Source organism: Ranitomeya imitator, chromosome 1 (assembly GCF_032444005.1).
Source record: "Ranitomeya imitator isolate aRanImi1 chromosome 1, aRanImi1.pri, whole genome shotgun sequence".
Classification (NCBI taxonomy): Eukaryota; Metazoa; Chordata; class Amphibia; order Anura; family Dendrobatidae; genus Ranitomeya; species Ranitomeya imitator.
In genome coordinates this window covers 374,510,450-374,535,443 of record NC_091282.1, presented here as the reverse complement: position 1 = coordinate 374,535,443, position 24,994 = coordinate 374,510,450, and the positions used below count along the sequence as shown (strand labels likewise).

At 44.0% G+C, this 24,994-nt stretch overlaps 1 protein-coding gene across 1 annotated transcript in view; it reads left to right on the top strand.

Moving 5' to 3' along the window:
- Positions 1-1,881: 1,881 nt before the first annotated feature.
- LOC138673411 (dehydrogenase/reductase SDR family member 4-like) overlaps positions 1,882-24,994 on the top strand; it is a 60,471-nt gene continuing 37,358 nt past the window's right edge. Inside the window, exons 1-5 of the mRNA XM_069761799.1 lie at positions 1,882-1,974; positions 9,482-9,645; positions 12,175-12,352; positions 19,053-19,154; positions 23,824-23,894. Coding sequence (XP_069617900.1) covers positions 9,506-9,645; positions 12,175-12,352; positions 19,053-19,154; positions 23,824-23,894 — 491 coding nt within the window. The 5' untranslated portion in view covers positions 1,882-1,974; positions 9,482-9,505. The remainder of the gene's footprint in view (positions 1,975-9,481; positions 9,646-12,174; positions 12,353-19,052; positions 19,155-23,823; positions 23,895-24,994) is intronic.

Genomic DNA, 24,994 nt, shown 5'->3' with positions numbered 1-24,994 from the left:
AGTTGGTGGAATTGGAAAATGGCGGATTGATGGGGGGAGATCTCAACAGGTCCTGGACTCCCCTGGGTGATTTAAAATGGTCAAGGGATATAGATAATCCCATGGAAGGGATTATTATGGGAACAATTAACAGGTGTGTGGTTTGGCCTGGTTGGTGGATATTTGCCTCCGAGCTGGTGCGTAGCGGCTGGGGGTAAGGCGGATCTAAGGCCAAATAGGTGGGACGTTTGTCTGGAAAAAATATTCGATTATATGTTTCGGGCTTCGAGGATCATCCACTTCCGGGGTTTATTGTTTCAATATGTTGTATATTAAATGTTAATAAATGGCTGCTGTGGCCATTTAATCCAACCTATGCTTATCGTGTGTTTATTAGGGTTAGTTTCCTGGTATAGGAGAGGGGGGAGGTGGTCGTAATCTCTGGATTTATATGAAGTGAAAATGGGGTCTTGCCTTTGAGCTCACATGAGTCACGGATACCCTTTGTCAAGGGTTACTTGCAGGGACATGCACAGTCTGGACAGAGTCACTACAATCGTGTTTCCTGCTGTTAGCTTCCTATGTGTAGTGGTTACTGTGAAAAATGCTTGACCTGTAAGGTTTAAGTCCGAAAATTCAGCAGATTGAATTTTGGATTATATTTTAAATCTTAAATTAAAGGGATTATTGTTCAAATAGCCAGCAAAGTTTTTTACGGCAGATGTATCCGACCTCTATACTGTACATGTTACATTATTAACCACCACCTCTCTCAACCCTGCTTTATTTTATACGTAGGACAAAATGAAACATAAAATAACGGACACAACTTTCTCATTCTACGTTTTTTTTAATTTTTTTATTTTCCAACTTTATCTATATTCTTCTTAAAACAAATACATCATACATACGTATGTTAGTTCTGCTGTAGAGTAAAAGTCATAAAGGTACCTTCACACTGAACGATATCGCTAGCGATCCGTGACGTTGCAGCATCCTGGCTAGCGATATCGTTGAGTTTGACAGGCAGCAGAGATCTGGATCCTGCTGTGACATCGTTGGTCGGAGCAGAAAGTCCAGAACTTTATTTCGTCGCTGGACTCCCTGCAGACATCGCTGAATAGGCGTGTGTGACGCCGATTCAGCGATGTCTTCACTGGTAACCAGGGTAAAAGTAAAAAAAACAAACACTACATACTTACCTTCCGCTGTCTGTCCCCCGCTGTGCTTCTCTGCACTGGATGTGAGCGCCGGCCTGCTGGAAATCACAGCGGTGACGTCACCGCTCTGCTTTCCGGCCACTGTGCTCACAGTCAGTGCAGGAAAGCACAGCGCCGGGGACAGAAAGCGGAAGGTAAGTATGTAGTGTTTTTTTTTTTTACTTTTACGATGGTAACCAGGGTAAACATCGGGTTATTAAGCGCGGCCCTGCGCTTAGTAACCCAATGTTTACCCTGGTTACCGGCATCGTTGGTCGCTGGAGAGCTGTCTGTGTGACAGCTCTCCAACGACCAAACAGCGACGCTGCAGCGATCGTTGTCGGTATCGCTGCAGCGTCGCTGAGTATGGAGGGGCCTCTAGTCTGACTCTTTTCAAAGAGTAAGTACATCCTGTGGAACCATTCAGCTGATTTTTATTGCTGTAGACCCAACTCAAACAGCAAATGGGACTCTTTATTATTGATGGCTTTATGATGTAATGTAAGAAGTGAAATCTTTGGTAGTGTACTACACCTATATTTCTCTGCCGTATCTGTGCCCACGAAAACCTGGAGCCGGCACTGTGTGTTTGGAGTGGCTGACTCCCTTTATTGTGACAGGTTGTCTTCAAGATCTTCATGTCAGGCCGTTAGCAATAAGGAGGCTGAACAAACAGTGAGAGGAGTTGGCCAGCAGAGGGAGCCAGAGGCCTGCAGAGGGAGGAGCTGCCCAGTACAGGAAGACCTGAGTTCCATGAGGACAGTACTGGTGGGCACTGGGCACGGTTTAGCTGCAGGTTTGTTTGCTGCCTATATCCTTCATATACAGTAACGGAGTAGTTGCAGAGGGGCAGGAGAATGACTTGGGGCTGTTCACAGCCCACCGCCTGCCATAATAGCAGATAGGATTTTCAATCTGTTGTAGTATAGGGGTCAAATACATAACTGGGATTGCGTTCCTGAACCAAGGGGGCGATTTCTGGTTATATTGTTTATGACGATAAGAGTTTGTGTTTAGTTCTACTCTGCTATGCTGTGTTAGGCTGCTTTCACACATCAGGTTTTTTGTTTCAGGCTAAATCCGGCTCTCGGGAGAAAAACCGGAACCGGAAAAAATAAAAACCGTATCCGGTTTTTCCCCCATTGACTTGTATTAGTGCCAGATTGCGCCGCATGGCCCAGCGTTCCTTCCGGTTTGATGCCAGATCCGGCGTACACTCGATTCCCGCGTCTGGAAAAAAACGTCTACTGTAACGTTTTTTGTCTCCAGCGAAAAAGCCTGAAGCGCTGGATCCGGCGCTTCCGGCTGTTTGCTAAAATGGAAGCTTATGGGAGCCGGAAGGTCCTGAATGCAGAAAATGGCGCATCCGGCGGCCTGATCCGGTTTTTTAAAATGAGCATGCTCCAATTTTTTTTATCCAATAATCTAGATAGGCTAGCCGGATTCGTCAAAAAAAACGGATCCGTCGCATCAGTTTTTCACAATCTGCGCTGGATCCAGTTTTTCCAACATTTGCTGGATTTAGCCTGAAACAAAAAACCTGATGTGTGAAAGTAGCCTTAGGCCGGGGACAGACGAGCGTGTGAAAAATCGTCAGTGTCATCCTGAAAATCGGACATTTTTCATCAATATTGCCGTCCGTGTGTGGCGTCATTTCTCATACATTTACATAAAAAATGTACTTGATCAAATATAGTTTCCTAAGTTAATAATGGCAATATATTGGTAAAAATTGGATGCCAAACGAATGTCCTGTGTGGGATCTGTTTTTTTTTTTTTTCTTTGCGTGGGTGAGTTTTATCTGACACCCAGAAGAGAATATGAATGCTGCATATTTTTTATTTTTTTTACACTTGGTCCATGTGAAAAACCCCTGTCTGAACAGCACTATTGAATAAGATTGATCAGGGTGCTCAGACAGAAAACACCCATATTATACACTCATCTGAACAAGCCCTTGGCCAGTGTCGTCGTTCCCAATTGGGCTAAATCAGATTTCAGCCTTAACGGAGTTGTGCATGTGTATCGGTCTGCCCATCTGACCTCATATAAGTTACTACTTGTATACAGCATGTGTCGGAATGTATACTCTAGTGGTGCCTCTCTGAATGGCTCTGAGTTTATACAGATCATCATAGTAGGACAATGGGGGTCCAAGCATTAATCTGTTTCTTGTATTCAGGCTATGCGCACACGCTGCGGATCCGCAGCTGCAGATTTGCAACAGTTTTCCATGCGTTTACAGTATCATGTAAACCTATGGAAAACAAAATCCGCAGTGCACATGCTGCCGAAAATACTGAGCAGAAATGTAGCGTTGTTTATTCCGCAGCATGTCAATTCTTTGTGCAGATTCTGCAGCGGTTTACACCTGCTCCATAATAGGAATCCTCAGGTGTAAAACCACAGGTGAAAACAACAAAAAAAAGGCGGTAAATTCACGGCTAATCCGCAGTGCGGATTTCCTGCGGATTTACCAAAATCAGTCCGGAAAAATCCGCAAGACTTTCCGCAACGTGTGCATGCAGCCTCACTCTTCCACATTGAAATGGTAATGCCAAGAAGGAAAATTCTTGAATTTAAAGGGAACCTGTCACCCCCCCCCCCCAGGCATTTGTAACTAAAAGAGCTACCTTGTGCCGCACTAATGCTGCATTCTGACAAGGTGGCTCTTTTAGTTCGGGTCCCTGGCACTGCTGAATGAAACGGTTTTGAAATTTGTCCCTCATACCTCGAAATCGCCACGGGGGCAGGTCTTTCCCCCCTAATCCAGACGCTTCCCAGCCGTCACTCATGGCCTCTGCACTCCGGGCGCCACATCCTCTTCCTTCATTAGCGTCCCCAGCGCCTGCGCTGTTATTTTTTTTCGGCCATGCGCAGTTGCCCTGCCCTTTGAACTTACAGTGCAGGCGCCGGGGACGATAATGAAGGAAGAGGAGGCGGCGCCCGGCGCACAGAGGTCTGTGTTAGGGGGGAAAGACCTTACAATAGCAAGGTGACATTAACCCCTTATTACCCCATATGACAATGCCACAGGGCAGTGGGAAGAGAGAGGCTAAGTGGCGGAATAGGCGTATCTTACAGATGCGCCTTTTCTGGGGTGGCTAGGGGCAGATGATTTTAGATGGGGGGGGGCAATAACCATGGTCCCTCTCCAGGCTATTAATATCTGTCCTCCGTCACTGGCTTTCCCACTCTGGCAGAGAAAATTGTGCGGGAGCCCATGCCACTTTTTTCCGTGATTTAACCCTTTATTTTAAAACCGCTCCCAAATTTTGCACGCACAAACTGCTAACATTATTAGTGAGGAATATTATTATTATTTATTATAGCACCATTTATTCCATGGCGCTTTACATGTGAGGAGGGGTATGCATAATAAAAACAAGTACAATCATCTTGAAAAATACAAGTCACAACTGGTACAGGAGGAGAGCGGACCCTGCCCGCGAGGGCTCACAATCTACAAGGGATGGGTGAGGATACAGTAGGTGAGGATAGAGCTGGTCATGCAGCGGTTTGGTCGATTGGTGGTTACTGCAGGTTATAGGCTTGTCGGAAGAGGTAGGTCTTCAGGTTCTTTTTGAAGGTTTCGATGGTAGGCGAGAGTCTGATATGTTGTGGTAGAGGGTTCCAGAGTAGGGGTGATGCGCGAGAGAAATCTTGTATTAGATTGTGGGAAGAGGAGATAAGAGAGGAGTAGAGAAGGAAATCTTGTGAGGATCAGAGGTTGCGTGCAGGAAAGTACCGGGAGATGAGGTCACAGATGTATGGAGGAGACAGGTTGTGGATGGCTTTGTATGTCATGGTTATGGTTTTGTACTGGAGTCTCTGGGTAATGGGCAGCCAGTGAAGGGATTAACAGAGGGGAGAGGCCGGGGAATAGTGGGGGGGACAGGTGGATTAGTCGGGCAGCTGAGTTTAGAATAGATTGGAGGGGTGCGAGAGTGTTAGAGGGGAGGCCACAGAGCAGGAGGTTACAGTAGTTGAGGCGGGAGATGATTAGGATATGGACTAAGGTTTATCCAGATTCTTGGTTTAGGAATGTACGGATCCGTGAAATATTTTTGAGTTGAAGGCGGCAGGAAGTGGAAAGGGCTTGGATATGCGGTTTGAAGGAGAGATCAGTGTCAAGGATTACCCAGAGACAGCGAGCTTGTGGGACTGGGGAGAGTGGGCAGTCGTTTACTGTAATGGATAGGTTCCTTGGGGGGGTCGCGTGAGATGGGGGAAAGACAATGAATTCTGTTTTGTCCATGTTAAGTTTTAGAAATCTAGGGGAGAAGAAGGATGAAATAGCGGATAGACATTGAGGGATTCTGGTTAGTACGGTGGTGATATCTGGTCCAGAGATGTAGATCTGTGTGTCATCAGCATAGAGATGATACTGAAAGCCATGAGATTCTATGAGGTGTCCCAGGCCAAAAGTGTAAATGGAGAAGAGCAGGGGCCCTAGAACTGAATCTTGCAGGGCTCTGACAGATAGGGGCGAGGTGAGGAGGTGGTGTGTGAATGGGAGACGCTGAATGTTCGGTCAGTTAGGTATGAGGAGATCCAGGATAGGGCCAAGTCTGTGATGCCAAGGGATGAGAGGGTCCACAGCAAAAGGGTATGTTCCACTGTGTCAAAGGCAGCCGACAGGTCCAGGAGGAGGAGGATAGAGTACTGTCACTTGCTCTTGGCAGTTAAAGGGAACCTGTCACCCCGTTTTTTAAAGATTAGATAAAAATAGTGTGAAATAGGGGCAGCGCTGGGCTTTACATTAGTGCCTTTTTGGTGCCTTTATTCCCCCGTTAGGCTGCCGAAATACCTTTGTGAACTGGCCGTTTTGTCCTGTCACTCAAGTTGGTCAGGTCGGATGGGCGTGGTCAAATAGTGGTTCCTCCCCCCTGCTTCTCGGCGTGTCTGTCGTAAACTCGATCTGTGAATAGCACAGATCGTGCTCTTTCTTAGCAGTTGCGCAGTGAATTCGCCTCTGGCGCCTGCGCATTATGCTTTGCCCAACTGTGGGCATAGCATAATTTACATCACTTCGCATGCGCGGGTCGTAACTTTAGCCTGGGTGCCCCGGAAGTGATCATATGGGCATAGTGTTTATCTGGATGCCGGTAAAATTTTCTCAGCCCGAACTGCGAGCGTAAGTTTGGTGCCAAAATTAAGCTCGCAGTTCGGGCTGAGAAAATTTTACCGGCATCCAGATAAACACTATGCCCATATGATCACTTCCGGGTCACCCAGGCTAAAGTTACGACTAGTGTTGAGTAGTGTTGAGCATTCCGATACCGCAAGTATCGGGTATCGGCCGATACTTGCGGTATCGGAATTCCGATACCGAATTCCGATACTTTTGTGGTATCGGGAATCGGTATCGGATCCATATTAATGTGTAAAATAAAGAATTAAAATAAAAAATATTGATATACTTACCTCTCCGGAGGCCCCTGGACATCACCGCTGGTAACCGGCAGCCTTCTTTGCTTAAAATGAGCGCGTTTAGGGCCTTCCATGACGTCACGGCTTCTGATTGGTCGCGTGCCGCTCATGTGACCGCCACGCGACCAATCACAAGCCGCGACGTCATTCTCAGGTCCTAAATTCCTAGAATGAGGAGTGATATAGGGCGATAGCTAGATACAGAGGATGGGTCAAGAGTGGGCTTTTTGAGGATAGGTGTGATTGAGGCATGAGTTATATCGCCTGGCTGCAGCGTGCCCAGTAGCCAGTACATAGGCAGCCTTTCTGGCGACTAATTACTCTAGGTGCAGTACCTAATCTGACCTGAGGGTAAGGGGCGCCAGAGAGCTGCAAGTTTTCAAGCAGAACTGTAAAGCAGGATATACATAAATCCCTGCAGTTCGTGGTATATTGTAGAGCAGTGGGATAACTAAAATAAGCCCCTGCTGTAAACTAAGAGGTCAATAGCCTTGTGTGTGTTTTGATCACAGTGTAGCAGTGGAGGGATAACTAAGATAAGCCCCCCTGCACATGTGATAGCCGTCTGTTGGCCTAAAGTCACCCCGATCCGTGACGTAGAGGTGACAGTCACGATGTGAATCGTGACATATTGGATATGTAAAAATATAACGTGACATATTGAATATGTAAAAATATAACGGATATGAAATGGTTTACTGTATGTAAACCATGTCTCATATCCTGTCGGGTTCGGTAAGGAGTTAGCAAAAGCCGACAATTGAATTAATGGCTTTTATGCTATCTAGCTCTGTATTAAATATATATATATGTGTGTGTGTCAAAGACATATGTATTATACCTATTCTATGTGTAGACATTTATCTTAGCTATTCTATTCTAACCTGTCAGTGTGATTTTACTGTACACCGCACTGAATTAACGGCTTTTCTATAGAACACCGATGCATATTTCTCGCAAGTCCGTGTGTAATTCGTATTTTTCTCGACTCTATAGACTTCCATTTGCGTATTTTTTCTCGTAACACGCTGACAAACGCAGCATGCTGCGATTTTCTCAGCCCCTTAAATACGGCCGAGAAATATATGGCTGATGGTAGCTGCCCCATAGAGAAACATTGGTCCGAGTGTAATGCGTTGGTTTTTGCGCCTCTCATACACCCGTATTTCTCTCTAGTGTGACCCCGGCCTAAAGCTGTGCAAAAATTATACATTTTTATAAAAAATAGATTTTATTGTGTAAAAGTGCCAAAACACAAAAAAAGTATAAATGTGGTATTGCTGTAATCATACCGACTTGAAGAATAACGCCGCCTTATCAATTTTACCACACGCGGAACGTCATTTAAAGAAAAAAACCTCCTGAATTACTGGTTTTTGTTCATTCTGCCACCCAAAAATCAGAATAGAATGCGATTAAAAAAAAGTAATGTTCCCAAAAATTATACTAATAAAAACGTCAACTCATTCCGCAAAAATAGAAAAAAAAAGTCTACTTGTTCCTTAAAAAATATGGAAAAATTATAACTCCCAAAATATGGCAATGCAAAAACTAGTTTTTGCAAAAAAAAAAAAAAAGCAAACCTCTTTTAGTGTGTGACAGCAGCCAAACATAAAAACCTGACACAAATCTGGTATTGCTGTAATTGCATTGACCTGAAGAATAAAGTTGCCTTATACCGCACGAAAAAAATAAAATCAATTCATCTGCTGTTGATTTGTTCAATCTGCCTCCCAAAGATCACAGTAAGGCTCGGTGCACATTTATAGTGCGCTGAGTACTTACACCATTTTTTCCATGTAAATGTCTGAAATATGTGATTCAGACGGAAACCCCTACAGAAGATTTCCTATAATGAGGTAGATGTAGACACTGTGGACACTGTCTGACCTATGATCCAGGGGTGGTGGTGTGCGTCTTTTAAGGATGGCATAAAAGTGCAGTCGGCCACAGTTTTGTGCACTTCTGAAAAGAAGGGCACCGCAGAACAGAGGCCAGACGGAGTCCAGAGTAACTCTCCTGCTTCATTATAGTGAATGGATCCCTGGTGGGTTTCATCTGAATCACGTCACTCGGAGATTTACGGTAAGTCATATCGAACAAATTTTACCACGGTCATGAAGTACAATATGTCATGAGAAAACAGCGAATCAGTGGAATCCATTGAAGCGTTCCAGAGTTATTGCCACATAAATTGACAGTGCTCAGAATTGTAAAAATTGCTGTGGTCATTAACGTGCAAACCACCTTCGGGTATAAAGGGGTTAAATACAGGCAGGTTTACAATGACAGGTAATATCTACATATAACACAGCTATAATTCGCCTCCTCTCGCTCCCTGTATAGTGACCACTGTACTGATCAAGCCTAGAAAACACCTTTTGTAGAAGTCTATGCACATCTTTAGACTATTCTTTCCAATGTTCCATGTGTTTGCTGTAAAATACTGTATATCTCTAAATGTTGTTAAAGGGAACCTGTTAGAATAGTTTTGCATGTGGCTGTGTAGTCCACTGTCCACCCCCCCCCCCCCAAAAAAAAAAACCAACGAAAAAAATAGATACATTTTTGAAGATATCTGATTTGACAGTTGTCAAAAAACTAGTATAGATGTCATATGCAAATCATGGTGTAAGTGCACTGGGGGCTGCAGCCTTCATTTTTTTTAGGAAACGGAGGGAAAAAATTAAACCTGTGCTAATGCAGTTTAAGTGGAAAGATAATTCTTAGTAAGAGAGGTCTCTATAATTTCTTAAACTTTTTCTCCATGCAACTAGATCACACTTGAAGGGTTAAAAATATATCTGCTGTGTCCATCTAGATACTGTTGTGCCCTTTGAACGTTTCCTCTCCTCCCTTCTGTCCTCCAGGTGCACAGTCCAATCCGGTCTTCCATGTTTCGCTTGTCCCTCCAGCGCTTGCTCTCCCTGTCACCCGGTGGTAGAGGACCTCCCAAAATGCAGAGTGTTAGAGGAATACAAACTCCCAGGAAACTTGAAGGCAAAGTGGCTTTGGTGACTGCGTCTTCAGAGGGGTAATTCATCTTTTTGCACATATTTATTACCCAATGTAACACAATTTTTGTTCCTGGCTTCCAAGTGTAATATTTCATCTGCTTATGTTTAATGACTATGGAAAAACGACTACATTTAGCACAAACTTTGATTTTTATGACCACAGGGCAGAAAAATTTCGTATTTATTGTGTCAACAAATAGAAAATAGTTGTTGTTCCACAAAAACTTTGCTTCTGTGATCAGGACAATGAAATGTTGAAATGTGTCCGTTTTCAGGAAAATTCTCCATTCGTATTCAGTACTGAGTAGTCTTCATTGTCCTGATCACAGAAGCAAAGTTTTTGGGGAACAACAACTATTTTCTATTTGTTTTAAGCATAATGGGTTAGGAAAACCCACTTTGGACCCAGGAACAAAAAATAAATAAAAATTTGTTGCATGGTGTTATTTAAGCAGAAGCTGTCAGTTGTGATTGCCCAGATATACATTTGTCAGTTACATTTTAGATCCACACAGGGCCCCAAAAGAAATTCGTTCAGGGGTCTTAAAAGTGTCTTCCGCACGTTCTTTCAGACTGAAGCTTTTGTCCTTCCTCCGGACAACCACAAATATAAGGACAACCAATTTTGGGTGCCTTGTAGGAGGTGTTGGAGTGAGTCTGAAACGCGTTGACAATAGGCCGTCATTTCTCCAGCAGCGGAGGATATTTCCATCACTCGTGGCATATAAGTAAACCACTTTGTACAACCTACCAAGAGGGGTGGAAGAAAATTTCCCACTGCTTGGTTCTCATTACTGGCTCAAATGGTTTAACCGTTTGTTTTTTTTTTTAACCTAAGCTGAAAATTCTTCAACAACTATCTAGTAAAATTCTGCGTCCTATAAAGCAAAATACAAAATCCCAAAAATTATTTTGTGTCCACAGTTATGTAGCTTCATTAACAAAAATCTGTGCCATTTTTAATGATTATTATTATGTAAATGTACGTATTAGTATGCGTTCAGTAAGAAAAGTTAAGCGTATACAGTGGTTGCGGAAAGTATTCAGACCCCTTTAAATGTTCCACTCTTTGTTTCATTGTAGCCATTTGGTAAATTCAAAAAAGTTCATTTTTTGTTCTCCTTATTGTACAGTCTGCACCCCATCTTGACTGAAAAAAACAGAAATGTAGAAATTTTTGCAAATTTATTAGAAAAGAAAAACTGAAATATCACATGGTCCTAAGTATTCAGACCCTTTGCTCAGTATTGAGTAGAAGCACCTTTTGAGCTAGTACCGCCATGAGTTGTCTTGGGAATGATGCAACAAGTTTTTCACACCTGGATTTGGGGATCCTCTGCCATTGTTCCTTGCAGATCCTCTCCAGTTCCATCAAGTTGGATGGTGAACGTTGGTGGACAGCCATTTTCAGGTCTCTCCAGAGATGCTCAGTTGGGTTTAGGTCAGGGCTCTGGCTGGGCCAGTCAAGAATGGTCACAGAGTTGTTCTGAAGCCACTCCTTTGTTATTTTCGCTGTGTGCTTAGGGTCATTGTCTTGTTGGAAGGTGAACCTTCGGCCAAGTCTGAGGTCCAGAGCACTCTGGAAGAGTTTTTCATCCAGGATATCTCTGTACTTGGCCGCATTCATGTTTCCTTCAATGACAACCAGTCGTCCTGTCCCTGCAGCTGAAAAACAACCCCATAGCATGATGCTGCCACCACCATGTTTCATTGTTGGGATTGTATTGGGCAGGTGATGAGCAGTGCCTGGTTTTCTCCACACATACCGCTTAGAATTATCACCAACAGGCCTATCTTCGTCTCATCAGACCGGAGAATCTTATTTCTCATAGTCTGGGAGTCCTTCATGTGTTTTGTTTTTTAGCAAACTCTATGCAGGCTTTCATATGTCTTGCACTGAGTAGAGGCTTCCGTTGGGCCACTCTGAGATGAAGACCTGACGGGTGGAGGGCTGCAGTGATGGTTGACTTTGTGGAACTTTCTCCCATCTCGTTACTGCATCTCTGGAGCTCTCCTGCCAGCTCGTTACCGCTGATCTGAGCCTGCTACAGAGCGTGCTGTCATTGTGCACTTCGCAGAGAAGAGCCCAGCCCCTGTCATCAGTATCACTGATGATGCTTCGTGTCAGAGATGGGGCAGGGGCTGTGGCAGTGACCACATCTTCTTCCCACTAATAATGCTGTGAGTATCCCAGTATGCACTGGAATTCTCAAACGAAGTGTCATCAAAATGGAAGTAGGGAAAAAAAGAAAAGCGGTTAGTGTAGTGAGGGAAGGATAGGGAATTTTTCATTAAAGTATGTTAGAAAATTGTTTAGATTATGGCATTAAATAGATAGGGATTTAGAAGGACAAATAATTTTGTATGTTGGACCACCCCTTTAAAGTCTGCTAGAATAGGGCATATCATAAGAAATGAGAGTTCAGCATAATTAAAGAAACATAAGCATCCATTCTTGGTACGCCATTCCTTTTTCCAGCATGGTGTGATAGAACTTTACACTGTTTATTGATGTATATTAACGAGTTTAATATTGGCATATGCAGGATCGGCTTAGCTATTGCACGACGACTTGCTCAGGATGGTGCACGAGTTCTTGTCAGTAGCCGAAAACAAGAAAATGTGGACAGGGCTGTTAAAGAACTCAAAAAAGAGGGATTGGCGGTAGAAGGGGCGGTGTGCCATGTGGGCAAGAATGAAGACCGAGTAAAACTAGTGAATACAGTGAGTATGTTATACGGTTTTTCTGAATCAGCTCTGCAGTAGAGATGGGTGGATGCCTGGATGTTCGACATGTGCATGACAGCGCGAGAAAAACTGCCTCTGATCAGTGGTAAAATCATCAGGCTGCCGTGTGTTGTGAATTCTGTGGCTGAATTCACTTCTGTGGTCACAAGTGGTATTGCAGTCTCTGGGCTTCCTCCCTCAGGTGTTTTGGTGAGCTCGTTGGCTGCCTTGCTATTTAGCTCCACCTGAGTCTGTCTTCCTTGCTCCTTGTCAATGTTCCAGTGTTGGATCTGAGCTACTGCATCTTTCCTTGGGCCTGCTGCTCTGCTAGATAAGTGCTTCTAGTTTGTTTTCTGTTTTTTCTGTCCAGCTTGCTATTAACTTTTGCTGGAAGCTCTGAGAAGCAAAGGAGTGCACCGCCGTGCTGTTAGTTCGGCACGGTGGGTCTTTTTGCCCCTTTGCGTGGTTTTCGTTTTAGGGTTTTTTGTAGACTGCATAGTTCTCTTTGCTATCCTCGCTCTGTCTAGAATATCGGGCCTCACTTTGCTGAATCTATTTCATTCCTACGTTTGTCTTTTCATCTTGCTAACAGTCATTATATGTGGGGGGCTGCCTATTCCTTTGGGGTATTTCTCTGAGGTAAGTCAGGCTTGTATTTCTATCTTCAGGCTAGTCAGCTCCTCAGGCAGTGTCGAGTTGCATAGGTAGTTATAGGCGCAATCCACTGCTGCTTATAGTTGTGTGAGGATAGATCAGGTACTGCAGTCTACAGAGATTCCACGTCTCAGAGCTCGTCCTATTGTTTTTGGTTATTGCCAGATCTCTGTATGTGCGCTGATTACTGCACGCTGTGTTGCCTGATTGCCAGCCATAACAGTACAAGGAGCCACACCAATGATTCCCAATAGAGGGAAAAAAGAAATCCTGACATCATTTTTTTTTCTTAGCTCTGTCTTCAGTCTTTTTTTTCCCCTAGACATTAGAGTGCTTCAGGACACAGCTGTGGACATGGATATTCAGGCTCTGTGCTCCTCAATGGATAATCTCGTTGTAAATGTACAAAAGATTCAAGATACTATTGATCAGAAATCGATGCTAGAACCAAGAATTCCGATTCCTGATTTGTTTTTTGGTGACAGAACTAAGTTCCTGAGCTTCAGAAATAATTGTAAGCTATTTTTGGCCTTGAAACCTCATTCTTCTGGTAATCCTATTCAACAGGTTTTGATTATTATTTCTTTTTTGCGCGGCGACCCACAGGACTGGGCGTTTTCTCTTGCACCAGGAGATTCTGCATTGAGTAATGTTGATGCATTTTTCCAGGCGCTGGGATTGCTTTACGATGAGCCTAATTCAGTGGATCAGGCTGAGAAAAATCTGCTGGCTTTATGCCAGGGTCAGGATGATGTAGAAGTATATTGTCAGAAATTTAGGAAGTGGTCAGTACTCACTCTGTGGAATGAATCTGCACTAGCGGCTTTGTTCAGAAAGGGTCTCTCTGAAGCTCTTAAGGATGTAATGGTGGGATTTCCTATGCCTGCTGGTTTGAATGAGTCTATGTCCTTGGCCATTCAGATCGGTCGTCGCTTGCGCGAGCGTAAATCTGTGCACCATCTGGCGGTATTGTCTGAGAGTAAACCTGAGCCTATGCAGTGCGACAGGACTATGACTAAAGTAGAACGGCAAGAACACAGACGTCTGAACAGACTGTGTTTCTATTGTGGTGATTCTACTCATGCTATTTCTAATTGTCCTAAACGCACTAGGCGGTTCGATAGCTCTGCCGTTATTGGTACTGTACAGTCCAAATTCCTTTTGTCCATTACCTTAATGTGCTCTTTGTCATCGTATTCTGTCATGGCGTTTGTGGATTCAGGCGCTGCCCTGAATCTGATGGATTTGGATTATGCTAAACGTTGTGGATTTTTCTTGGAGCCTTTGCGGTGTCCTATTCCGTTGAGAGGAATTGATGCTACACCTTTGGCCAAGAATAAGCCTCAGTACTGGGCCCAGCTGACCATGTGCATTGCTCCTGCACATCAGGAAGTTATTCGCTTTCTGGTACTGCATAATTTGCATGATGTGGTCGTGTTGGGGTTGCCATGGCTACAAACCCATAATCCAGTATTGGATTGGAACTCTATGTCGGTAACCAGCTGGGGTTGTCAGGGAGTACATGGTGATGTTCCATTTTTGTCTATTTCGTCATCCATTCCTTCTGACATCCCAGAGTTCTTGTCGGACTTTCAGGATGTATTTGAAGAGTCCAAGTCTGATGCCCTACCTCCGCATAGGAATTGTGATTGTGCTATCGATTTGATTCCTGGTAGTAAATTCCCTAAGGGTCGTTTATTTAATTTGTCCGTACCTGAACACACCGCTATGCGCAGTTATGTGAAGGAGTCCCTGGAGAAGGGACATATTCGCCCATCGTCGTCACCATTGGGAGCAGGGTTCTTTTTTGTAGCCAAGAAGGATGGTTCGCTAAGACCGTGTATTGATTACCGCCTTCTTAATAAGATCACTGTTAAGTTTCAGTATCTCTTGCCATTGATTTCTGACTTGTTTGCTCGGATTAAGGGGGCTAGTTGGTTTACTAAGATTGATCTTCGTGGTGCGTATAATCTGGTGAGAATCAGGCAGGGAGATGAATGGAAAACGGCATTTAATACGCCCGAGGGTCATTTTGAGTATCTGGTGATGCCGTTCGGACTTGCCAATGCTCCATCTGTTTTTCAGTCTTTTATGCATGACATTTTCCGTGAGTATCTGGATAAATTCTTGATTGTTTACTTGGATGACATTTTGATCTTCTCAGATGATTGGGAGTCTCATGTGAAGCAAGTCAGAATGGTTTTCCAGGTCCTGCGTGCTAATTCCTTGTTCGTGAAGGGATCAAAGTGTCTCTTCGGTGTGCAGAAAGTTTCATTTTTGGGGTTCATCTTTTCCCCTTCTACTATCGAGATGGATCCGGTTAAGGTTCAGGCCATCCAGGATTGGACTCAGCCGACATCTCTAAAAAGTCTGCAGAAATTCCTGGGCTTTGCTAATTTTTATCGTCGCTTCATCTGTAATTTTTCTAGCATTGCCAGACCATTGACCGATTTGACCAAGAAGGGTGCTGATTTGGTTAATTGGTCTTCTGCTGCCGTGGAAGCTTTTCAGGAGTTGAAGCGTCGTTTTTGCTGTGCCCCTGTGTTGTGTCAACCTGATGTTTCTCTTCCGTTCCAGGTCGAGGTTGATGCTTCTGAGATTGGTGCAGGGGCGGTTTTGTCACAGAGAGGTTCTGGTTGCTCAGTGTTCAAACCATGTGCTTTCTTTTCCAGGAAATTTTCTGCTGCTGAGCGTAATTATGATGTGGGCAACCGAGAGTTGCTGGCCATGAAGTGGGCATTCGAGGAGTGGCGTCATTGGCTTGAGGGTGCTAAGCATCGCGTGGTGGTTTTGACTGATCATGAGAACCTTACTTATCTTGAGTCTGCCAAGCGCTTGAATCCTAGACAGGCCCGTTGGTCGTTATTTTTTGCTCGTTTTGATTTTGTGATTTCATACCTTCCGGGCTCTAAAAATGTGAAGGCGGATGCTCTGTCTAGGAGTTTTGTGCCCGACTCTCCGGGGTTATCTGAGCCGGCGAGTATCCTCAAGGAAGGAGTCATTGTGTCTGCCATCTCCCCTGATTTGCGGAGAGTGTTGCAGAAATTTCAGGCTAATAAACCTGATCGTTGTCCGGCCGAGAAACTGTTCGTCCCTGATAGGTGGACTAGTAAAGTTATCTCTGAACTTCATTGTTCGGTGCTGGCCGGTCATCCAGGAATCTTTGGTACCAGGGAGTTGGTTGCTAGATCCTTCTGGTGGCCATCTCTGTCGCGGGATGTGCGTGCTTTTGTGCAGTCCTGTGGAATTTGTGCTAGGGCTAAGCCCTGCTGTTCACGTGCCAGTGGGTTGCTTTTGCCCTTGCCGGTCCCGAAGAGGCCTTGGACACATATTTCGATGGATTTCATTTCTGACCTTCCCGTTTCTCAAAAAATGTCGGTCATTTGGGTGGTCTGTGATCGCTTTTCTAAAATGGTCCATCTGGTGCCCTTGGTTAAATTGCCTTCCTCCTCTGATTTGGTGCCTTTGTTCTTCCAGCATGTGGTTCGTTTACATGGCATTCCTGAGAATATTGTTTCTGACAGAGGTTACCAGTTTGTCTCGAGGTTCTGGCGAGCCTTTTGTGGTAGGATGGGCATTGACCTATCTTTCTCTTCGGCCTTCCATCCTCAGACTAATGGCCAGACCGAACGAACCAATCAGACCTTGGAAACATATCTGAGATGTTTTGTTTCCGCTGACCAGGATGATTGGGTGTCATTTTTGCCGTTGGCTGAGTTCGCCCTTAATAATCGGGCCAGCTCGGCTACCTTGGTCTCTCCATTTTTCTGCAATTCTGGGTTCCATCCTCGTTTCTCTTCAGGACAGGTTGAGTCTTCGGACTGTCCTGGTGTGGATTCTGTGGTGGACAGGTTGCAGCAGATCTGGACTCAGGTAGTGGACAATTTGACCTTGTCCCAGGAGAAGGCTCAGCTTTTCGCTAATCGCAGACGCCGTGTGGGACCCCGACTTCGTGTTGGGGATCTGGTTTGGTTATCTTCTCGTCATATTCCTATGAAGGTTTCCTCTCCTAAATTTAAACCTCGTTTTATTGGTCCGTATAGGATTTCTGAGATTCTCAATCCGGTGTCTTTTCGTCTGATCCTCCCAGACTCCTTTTCCATACATAATGTATTCCATAGGTCGTTGTTGAGGAGATACGTGGCACCTATGGTTCCATCTGTGGAGCCTCCTGCCCCTGTTTTGGTGGAGGGGGAATTGGAGTATATTGTGGAGAAGATTTTGGATTCTCGTGTCTCTAGACGGAAACTCCAGTATCTGGTCAAATGGAAGGGTTATGCTCAGGAAGATAATTCCTGGGTTTTTGCCTCTGATGTCCATGCCCCAGATCTTGTTCGTGCCTTTCATGTGGCTCATCCTGGTCGGCCTGGGGGTTCTGGTGAGGGTTCGGTGACCCCTCCTCAAGGGGGGGGTACTGTTGTGAATTCTGTGGCTGAATTCACTTCTGTGGTCACAAGTGGTATTGCAGTCTCTGGGCTTCCTCCCTCAGGTGTTTTGGTGAGCTCGTTGGCTGCCTTGCTATTTAGCTCCACCTGAGTCTGTCTTCCTTGCTCCTTGTCAATGTTCCAGTGTTGGATCTGAGCTACTGCATCTTTCCTTGGGCCTGCTGCTCTGCTAGATAAGTGCTTCTAGTTTGTTTTCTGTTTTTTCTGTCCAGCTTGCTATTAACTTTTGCTGGAAGCTCTGAGAAGCAAAGGAGTGCACCGCCGTGCTGTTAGTTCGGCACGGTGGGTCTTTTTGCCCCTTTGCGTGGTTTTCGTTTTAGGGTTTTTTGTAGACTGCATAGTTCTCTTTGCTATCCTCGCTCTGTCTAGAATATCGGGCCTCACTTTGCTGAATCTATTTCATTCCTACGTTTGTCTTTTCATCTTGCTAACAGTCATTATATGTGGGGGGCTGCCTATTCCTTTGGGGTATTTCTCTGAGGTAAGTCAGGCTTGTATTTCTATCTTCAGGCTAGTCAGCTCCTCAGGCAGTGTCGAGTTGCATAGGTAGTTATAGGCGCAATCCACTGCTGCTTATAGTTGTGTGAGGATAGATCAGGTACTGCAGTCTACAGAGATTCCACGTCTCAGAGCTCGTCCTATTGTTTTTGGTTATTGCCAGATCTCTGTATGTGCGCTGATTACTGCACGCTGTGTTGCCTGATTGCCAGCCATAACAGCCGTGGTTCCCACGCTGTCAAATGACAGCATGAGCCGGCAGCTATGATCGAAGGTAAAAAGTTTACCTTCAGTCACCGGTGTCGGCTGATGGGACTACTGCTCCCATCAGCCTGCGCCTGCTGCCACTAATAACAGCAAGGGCAGGCTGCGATTGATGGGAGTATTCATCATCCTCCCTGTGCCTGCGCTCTAATTAAAGGATTAAAAAAGTTGTGGGTTCCCCTGTATTTTTGATAAGCAGCCAGGCAAAACTGACAGCTGAGGGCTGCAACTCTCAGCTGTCAGCGTTAGCAAGGCTGGTTATCAACAATAGAGTGGTTCCCATGCTGTTTTTTTTACATTTTTTGAGATTTTTCCTATAAGAAGTCTACAAGGTGGATATTCCCTTGTCATGGCTACAGGCCTACATATGAAAAAAACAAACATTTAATAGTTCTGTTTTAGCCTTTGGTATATTTAGACTGTGACGTCTTCCCCAAGCAGTGTTCTCCAAATTCACAGTCTCGGTGAAGTAATTATTTTTGTTTCCCACTGTCCCCACTGTAATTTAGCTATGCCTTTCTATAATCAAGCTCCCTATAAGGTAAAGATGTGTGGTGTGGGAATTGATTTCTAATGGCTATGTTCCTCATGTGCTCATTAAGACCCATTTAGTACTTCTCCGAATCATATTTACTTTAGTACTGATTGTTAAAGGGGTCGTACACCTTTGGGGAAGATTTTTTTTCTTACTGGCTTTACAGTATATTAGGAAGTAATGTCATTCGTAGGTTTATTTCCATTCACAAACCTTTATGTTACATCTTGACAGAAAATTGAGTATTAAAATAGTTGCTATTAATTTAATGTCTGCTTTTTCACTCCACAAACTGTTCTAGGCTGTGCAGAAATTTGGAGGCGTTGATATCCTTGTTTCTAACGCTGCTGTTAACCCCTTTTTTGGGAGCATATTGGACTCTACAGAAGAAGTGTGGGACAAGGTATGACGGGTTATGATAACACTTTTTTTTACTGCAGTGCCATACTTTTATTACATTTTAGTGAATTCAGCCATGCGGGTGCGGTCTTAGATCAGAAACCACGTTTGTCTAGGGCTGAGCTGCAGTACCAGACACAGAGCGGACTATAATGAGTATTTCTATTCACAGGCCTAATTGTACTTTGGGTGAATGTCCAAGAGCTGTTACGCCGTTTGCTTTGCAATTTATTAACTTTGATAATGTTTGATGAAAGCTAAAGCATTTCTAACTTTTATTACTAGAAAAAGTGCATGTGATCAATGTTTATACAGTAAAAGCCCAACTTTCTTCCAAAGTAATCAGTGTTATTCACACATCTAAAAGTCTAAAATTATAACTGGACAAGTCCAAGAAGTATTAATAAAAGTCTTAATGGAACAGTAAAAAACATGCCAATAATAATAATTGGTTGTGTGAACTTTTACATATGCCAGACGTTTCTTTTAGGGCTCAATCACATGAGTGTATAACACGTCCGAGAGCTATGCAATGTTTTATCAGATAGTACTTGGTCCAGTGCTATACTATGGGGCAGTGCAGATCTGTGATGTTTATCAGATAGCACTCAGCCCAATGTTATACTATGGGGCACTGCAGATCTGTGATGTGTATCAGATAGCACTCAGCCCAATGTTATACTATGGGGCAGTGCAGATCTGTGATGTTTATCAGATAGCACTCGGCCCAATGTTATACTATGGGGCAGTGCAGATCTGTGATGTTTATCAGATAGCACTCGGCCCAATGTTATACTATGGGGCACTGCAGATCTGTGATGTTTATCAGATAGCACTCGGCCCAATGTTATACTATGGAGCAGTGCAGATCTGGGATGTTTATCAGATAGGACTCCACCCAATGTTATACTATGGGGCAGTGCAGATCTGTGATGTGTATCAGATAGCACTCAGCCCAATGTTATACTATGGGGCACTGCAGATCTGTGATGTGTATCAGATAGCACTCAGCCCAATATTATACTATGGGGCAGTGCAGATCTGTGATGTTTATCAGATAGGACTCCACCCAATGTTATACTATGGGGCAGTGCAGATCTGTGATGTGTATCAGATAGCACTCAGCCCAATGTTATACTATGGGGCAGTGCAGATCTGTGATGTTTATCAGATAGCACTCGGCCCAATGTTATACTATGGGGCACTGCAGATCTGTGATGTGTATCAGATAGCACTCAGCCCAATGTTATACTATGGGGCAGTGCAGATCTGTGATGTTTATCAGATAGCACTCGGCCCAATGTTATACTATGGAGCAGTGCAGATCTGGGATGTTTATCAGATAGGACTCCACCCAATGTTATACTATGGGGCAGTGCAGATCTGTGATGTGTATCAGATAGCACTCAGCCCAATGTTATACTATGGGGCACTGCAGATCTGTGATGTGTATCAGATAGCACTCAGCCCAATGTTATACTATGGGGCAGTGCAGATCTGTGATGTTTATCAGATAGCACTCGGCCCAATGTTATACTATGGGGCACTGCAGATCTGTGATGTGTATCAGATAGCACTCAGCCCAATGTTATACTATGGGGCAGTGCAGATCTGGGATGTTTATCAGATAGGACTCCACCCAATGTTATACTATGGGGCAGTGCAGATCTGTGATGTGTATCAGATAGCACTCAGCCCAATGTTATACTATGGGGCAGTGCAGATCTGGGATGTTTATCAGATAGGACTCCACCCAATGTTATACTATGGGACACTGCAGATCTGTGATGTATCAGATAGCACTCAGCCCAATGTTATACTATGGGGCAGTGCTGATCTGTGATGTATCAGATAGCACTCAGCCCAATGTTATACTATGGGGCAGTGCAGATCTGTGATGTTTATCAGATAGCACTCGGCCCAATGTTATACTATGGGGCACTGCAGATCTGTGATGTGTATCAGATAGCACTCAGCCCAATGTTATACTATGGGGCAGTGCAGATCTGTGATGTTTATCAGATAGCACTCGGCCCAATGTTATACTATGGGGCACTGCAGATCTGTGATGTATCAGATAGCACTCAGCCCAATGTTATACTATGGGGCAGTGCTGATCTGTGATGTATCAGATAGCACTCAGCCCAATGTTATACTATGGGGCAGTGCAGATCTGTGATGTTTATCAGATAGCACTCGGCCCAATGTTATACTATGGGGCACTGCAGATCTGTGATGTGTATCAGATAGCACTCAGCCCAATGTTATACTATGGGGCAGTGCAGATCTGGGATGTTTATCAGATAGGACTCCACCCAATGTTATACTATGGGGCAGTGCAGATCTGTGATGTGTATCAGATAGCACTCAGCCCAATGTTATACTATGGGGCAGTGCAGATCTGGGATGTTTATCAGATAGGACTCCACCCAATGTTATACTATGGGGCAGTGCAGATCTGTGATGTTTATCAGATAGCACTCGGCCCAATGTTATACTATGGGGCAGTGCAGATCTGTGATGTTTATCAGATAGGACTCCACCCAATGTTATACTATGGGGCAGTGCAGATCTGTGATGTGTATCAGATAGCACTCGGCCCAATGTTATACTATGGGGCAGTGCAGATCTGTGATGTATCAGATAGCACTCGGCCCAATGTTATACTATGGGGCACTGCAGATCTGTGATGTATCAGATAGCACTCAGCCCAATGTTATACTATGGGGCAGTGCTGATCTGTGATGTATCAGATAGCACTCAGCCCAATGTTATACTCTGGGGCAGTGGAGATCTGTGATGTGTATCAGATAGGACTCCACCCAATGTTATACTATGGGGCACTGCAGATCTGTGATGTGTATCAGATAGCACTCAGCCCAATGTTATACTATGGGGCAGTGCTGATCTGGGATGTTTATCAGATAGCACTCGGCCCAATGTTATACTATGGGGCACTGCAGATCTGTGATGTATCAGATAGCACTCAGCCCAATGTTATACTATGGGGCAGTGCTGATCTGTGATGTATCAGATAGCACTCAGCCCAATGTTATACTCTGGGGCAGTGGAGATCTGTGATGTGTATCAGATAGGACTCCACCCAATGTTATACTATGGGGAAGTGCAGATCTGGGATGTGTATCTGATAGCACTTGGCCCAATGTTATACTATGGGGAAGTGCAGATCTGTGATGTTTATCAGATAGCACTTGGCCCAATGTTATACTATGGGGCAGTGCAGATCTGTGATGTTTATCAGATAGCACTTGGCCCAATGTTATACTATGGGGCAGTGCTGATCTGTGATGTTTATCAGATAGTACTTGGTCCAGTGCTATACTATGGGGCAGTACAGATCTGGGATGTGTATCTGATAGCACTCAGCCCAATGTTATACTATGGGGCAGTGCAGATCTGTGATGTTTATCAGATAGCACTCGGCCCAATGTTATACTATGGGGCAGTGCAGATCTGTGATGTTTATCAGATAGCACTCGGCCCAATGTTATACTATGGGGCAGTACAGATCTGGGATGTGTATTTGATAGCACTCGGCCCAATGTTATACTATGGGGCAGTGCAGATCAGCCATTATTTTCTCATGCCGAATTGGTTTGAGAAAACAGTTGCAGCATGCTGCGATTGGCAGTGAGACTCGGCTCACATGCTCCCATAGACTTGTATGAGGCAGGAAACTTTCAAAGTTATACAGCCATTTTATTTTACCTTGGATTTTCAGCATAATCTGGTCTAAGGCTACTTTCACACATCAGGTTTTTTTTGTTTCAGGCACAATACGGCTAATGTTGTAAAAAACGGATCCGTTGCAAATAGTGAAAAAAATGATGCAACAAATCCGTTTTTCTGCCGAGAGGGAGAGACCCCAGAATGGAAAATATGCATGAGAGAGACCCCAGAACGGAAAATATGCATGAGAGAGACCCTAGAACATAAAATATGCATGATTTCAATGCAAAATGCTTGGAAAACCAGATCTACAAGCCAAATTGATTGTTTCACATCTCCGTTTCACGCGTTTTTGTCCGGTTCCGTCACTGTGCGTTTTTTTCGCCAGACAACAAAACCGTTCCGCTGGACGTTTTCTCTGTCCGCCGGAAACAAGTATTTGGACGGATTCGGAAAAAAACGGATGAAACGTCTACCCATCAGGCGCAATCCGGCACTAATGCAAGTCTATGAGAAAACAATGGATCCGTTTTTTCAAAACTTGCCGGATTGTGCCTGAAACAAAAAAACTGATGTGTGAAAGTAGCCTAAGAGATCTATTTAAAAGGGTTGTCCACTAATTAACCCCATTTGCATGGGTACAGGGTGGTGGAAAAATTTTAAAAAACAAATCTCATCTGGACCAATGCTGCGCCTTCATATTCAACACTGTGTCTCCCGCCGGTGTTCAAGCATCAATATCCAACTGGGCATTATGTAACCACTGCAGCCTTGGATTACAGTGCTGAGTACGGAGGACCAGCGCCAGTCCTCTAGGAGAGTGTCATTTATTTCCTCGCCATCTAGAGGTAAGTAGTGGCCCCTCCAAAAATGTTTGTATTGTGAAATGTGATAAAAGGATCAGCTTTAAATGCCTAAGATAGTAAAGTTTTTAGATACTCATATTACTCACAAAGTCACTTTGCTGATTATTTTTTCTTCAGATCCTGGATGTTAATGTTAAAGCAACATTCCTTTTGGTGAAGCTTGTGGTGCCCAAAATGCAGGAAAGAGGGTGAGAATTCGTGTGTATGAAGAGGAATTGTCTTTACTAGATGAGCTGTCTTGCACATTCTACATTTTCTGGACGATAGGCCCAATTTATTATGACTGGCTTTTCGTACACCAGTCTTAATGATGGACGTGCGGGAGAAGGATGCACTTAACTTATTAGGAGACACACACCATCTTACCACTGGTGTGGACCTCTGTGAGCCTCACCAGAATTGTTACTCAAGTCAGAGACTTGATTACTTTTCTGGCCTAAGCTATACCATTAAGGTATCAAAAACCTAGAGAGATGAACTGGAATAGAAGTTGGTATGCATGCAACGTGTAGGCGCATGTTTACACTGGCCACTAAACAGGGAAAACCTAAGATAAAAGCAAAATTACCCTGCAGTAAATAAATAACAATCGTGCATGAAAATTACATAGGTTATTTGGTTAACATAATTTTTATTAAAAAAAACATAAAAGCCATCTCATTACGTCAAGGTGACCCTATTTGGGACGGTCTTAACCTCCAGTTTTCAAACCTTTACATATGTCAAATGACGTAAATGTGAATAAGAGTCGAGCAGGATGAAGACCTCGCCTAATGGACACACAGCCATGGGGAGCTATATAAACGCAATTTCCAGTTCTAAGAAAAGGGAGGCCACATCCTTGAGTGCAAAAACCTGAAACAAAAATCTAAAGACATGAACTAGAATATCAGTTGGTATGCATGCAACGTGCTTGCACTCAGTGCACTCAGTGCCCACAAGGCCATGGCCTCCCTTTGTTTTGATCTGGACATTATAATGTTTATATAGCTACCCATTTCTAGGTTTCCATTAGTCGTGGTCTAGGTCCTACTTGTCCTTTATTCACATTTACGTAATTTGACATATGGTAAGGTTTTAATACTAGAAGTCAAGTGTCCCGAATAGGGTCACCTTGACGTGGTGAGATGGCTTTTACATTTATGTTTTTTTAATCAAAATAATGTTAGGTTACTTAGTTATGTTATTGTCATGCACTATCTTTTTATTTACTGCAGGGTGTTTGTTCATTTTGTTTTTACTTTAGGCTTTGCCATTAAAGTATTGTAATTTTTAAAGAATTTGTTGA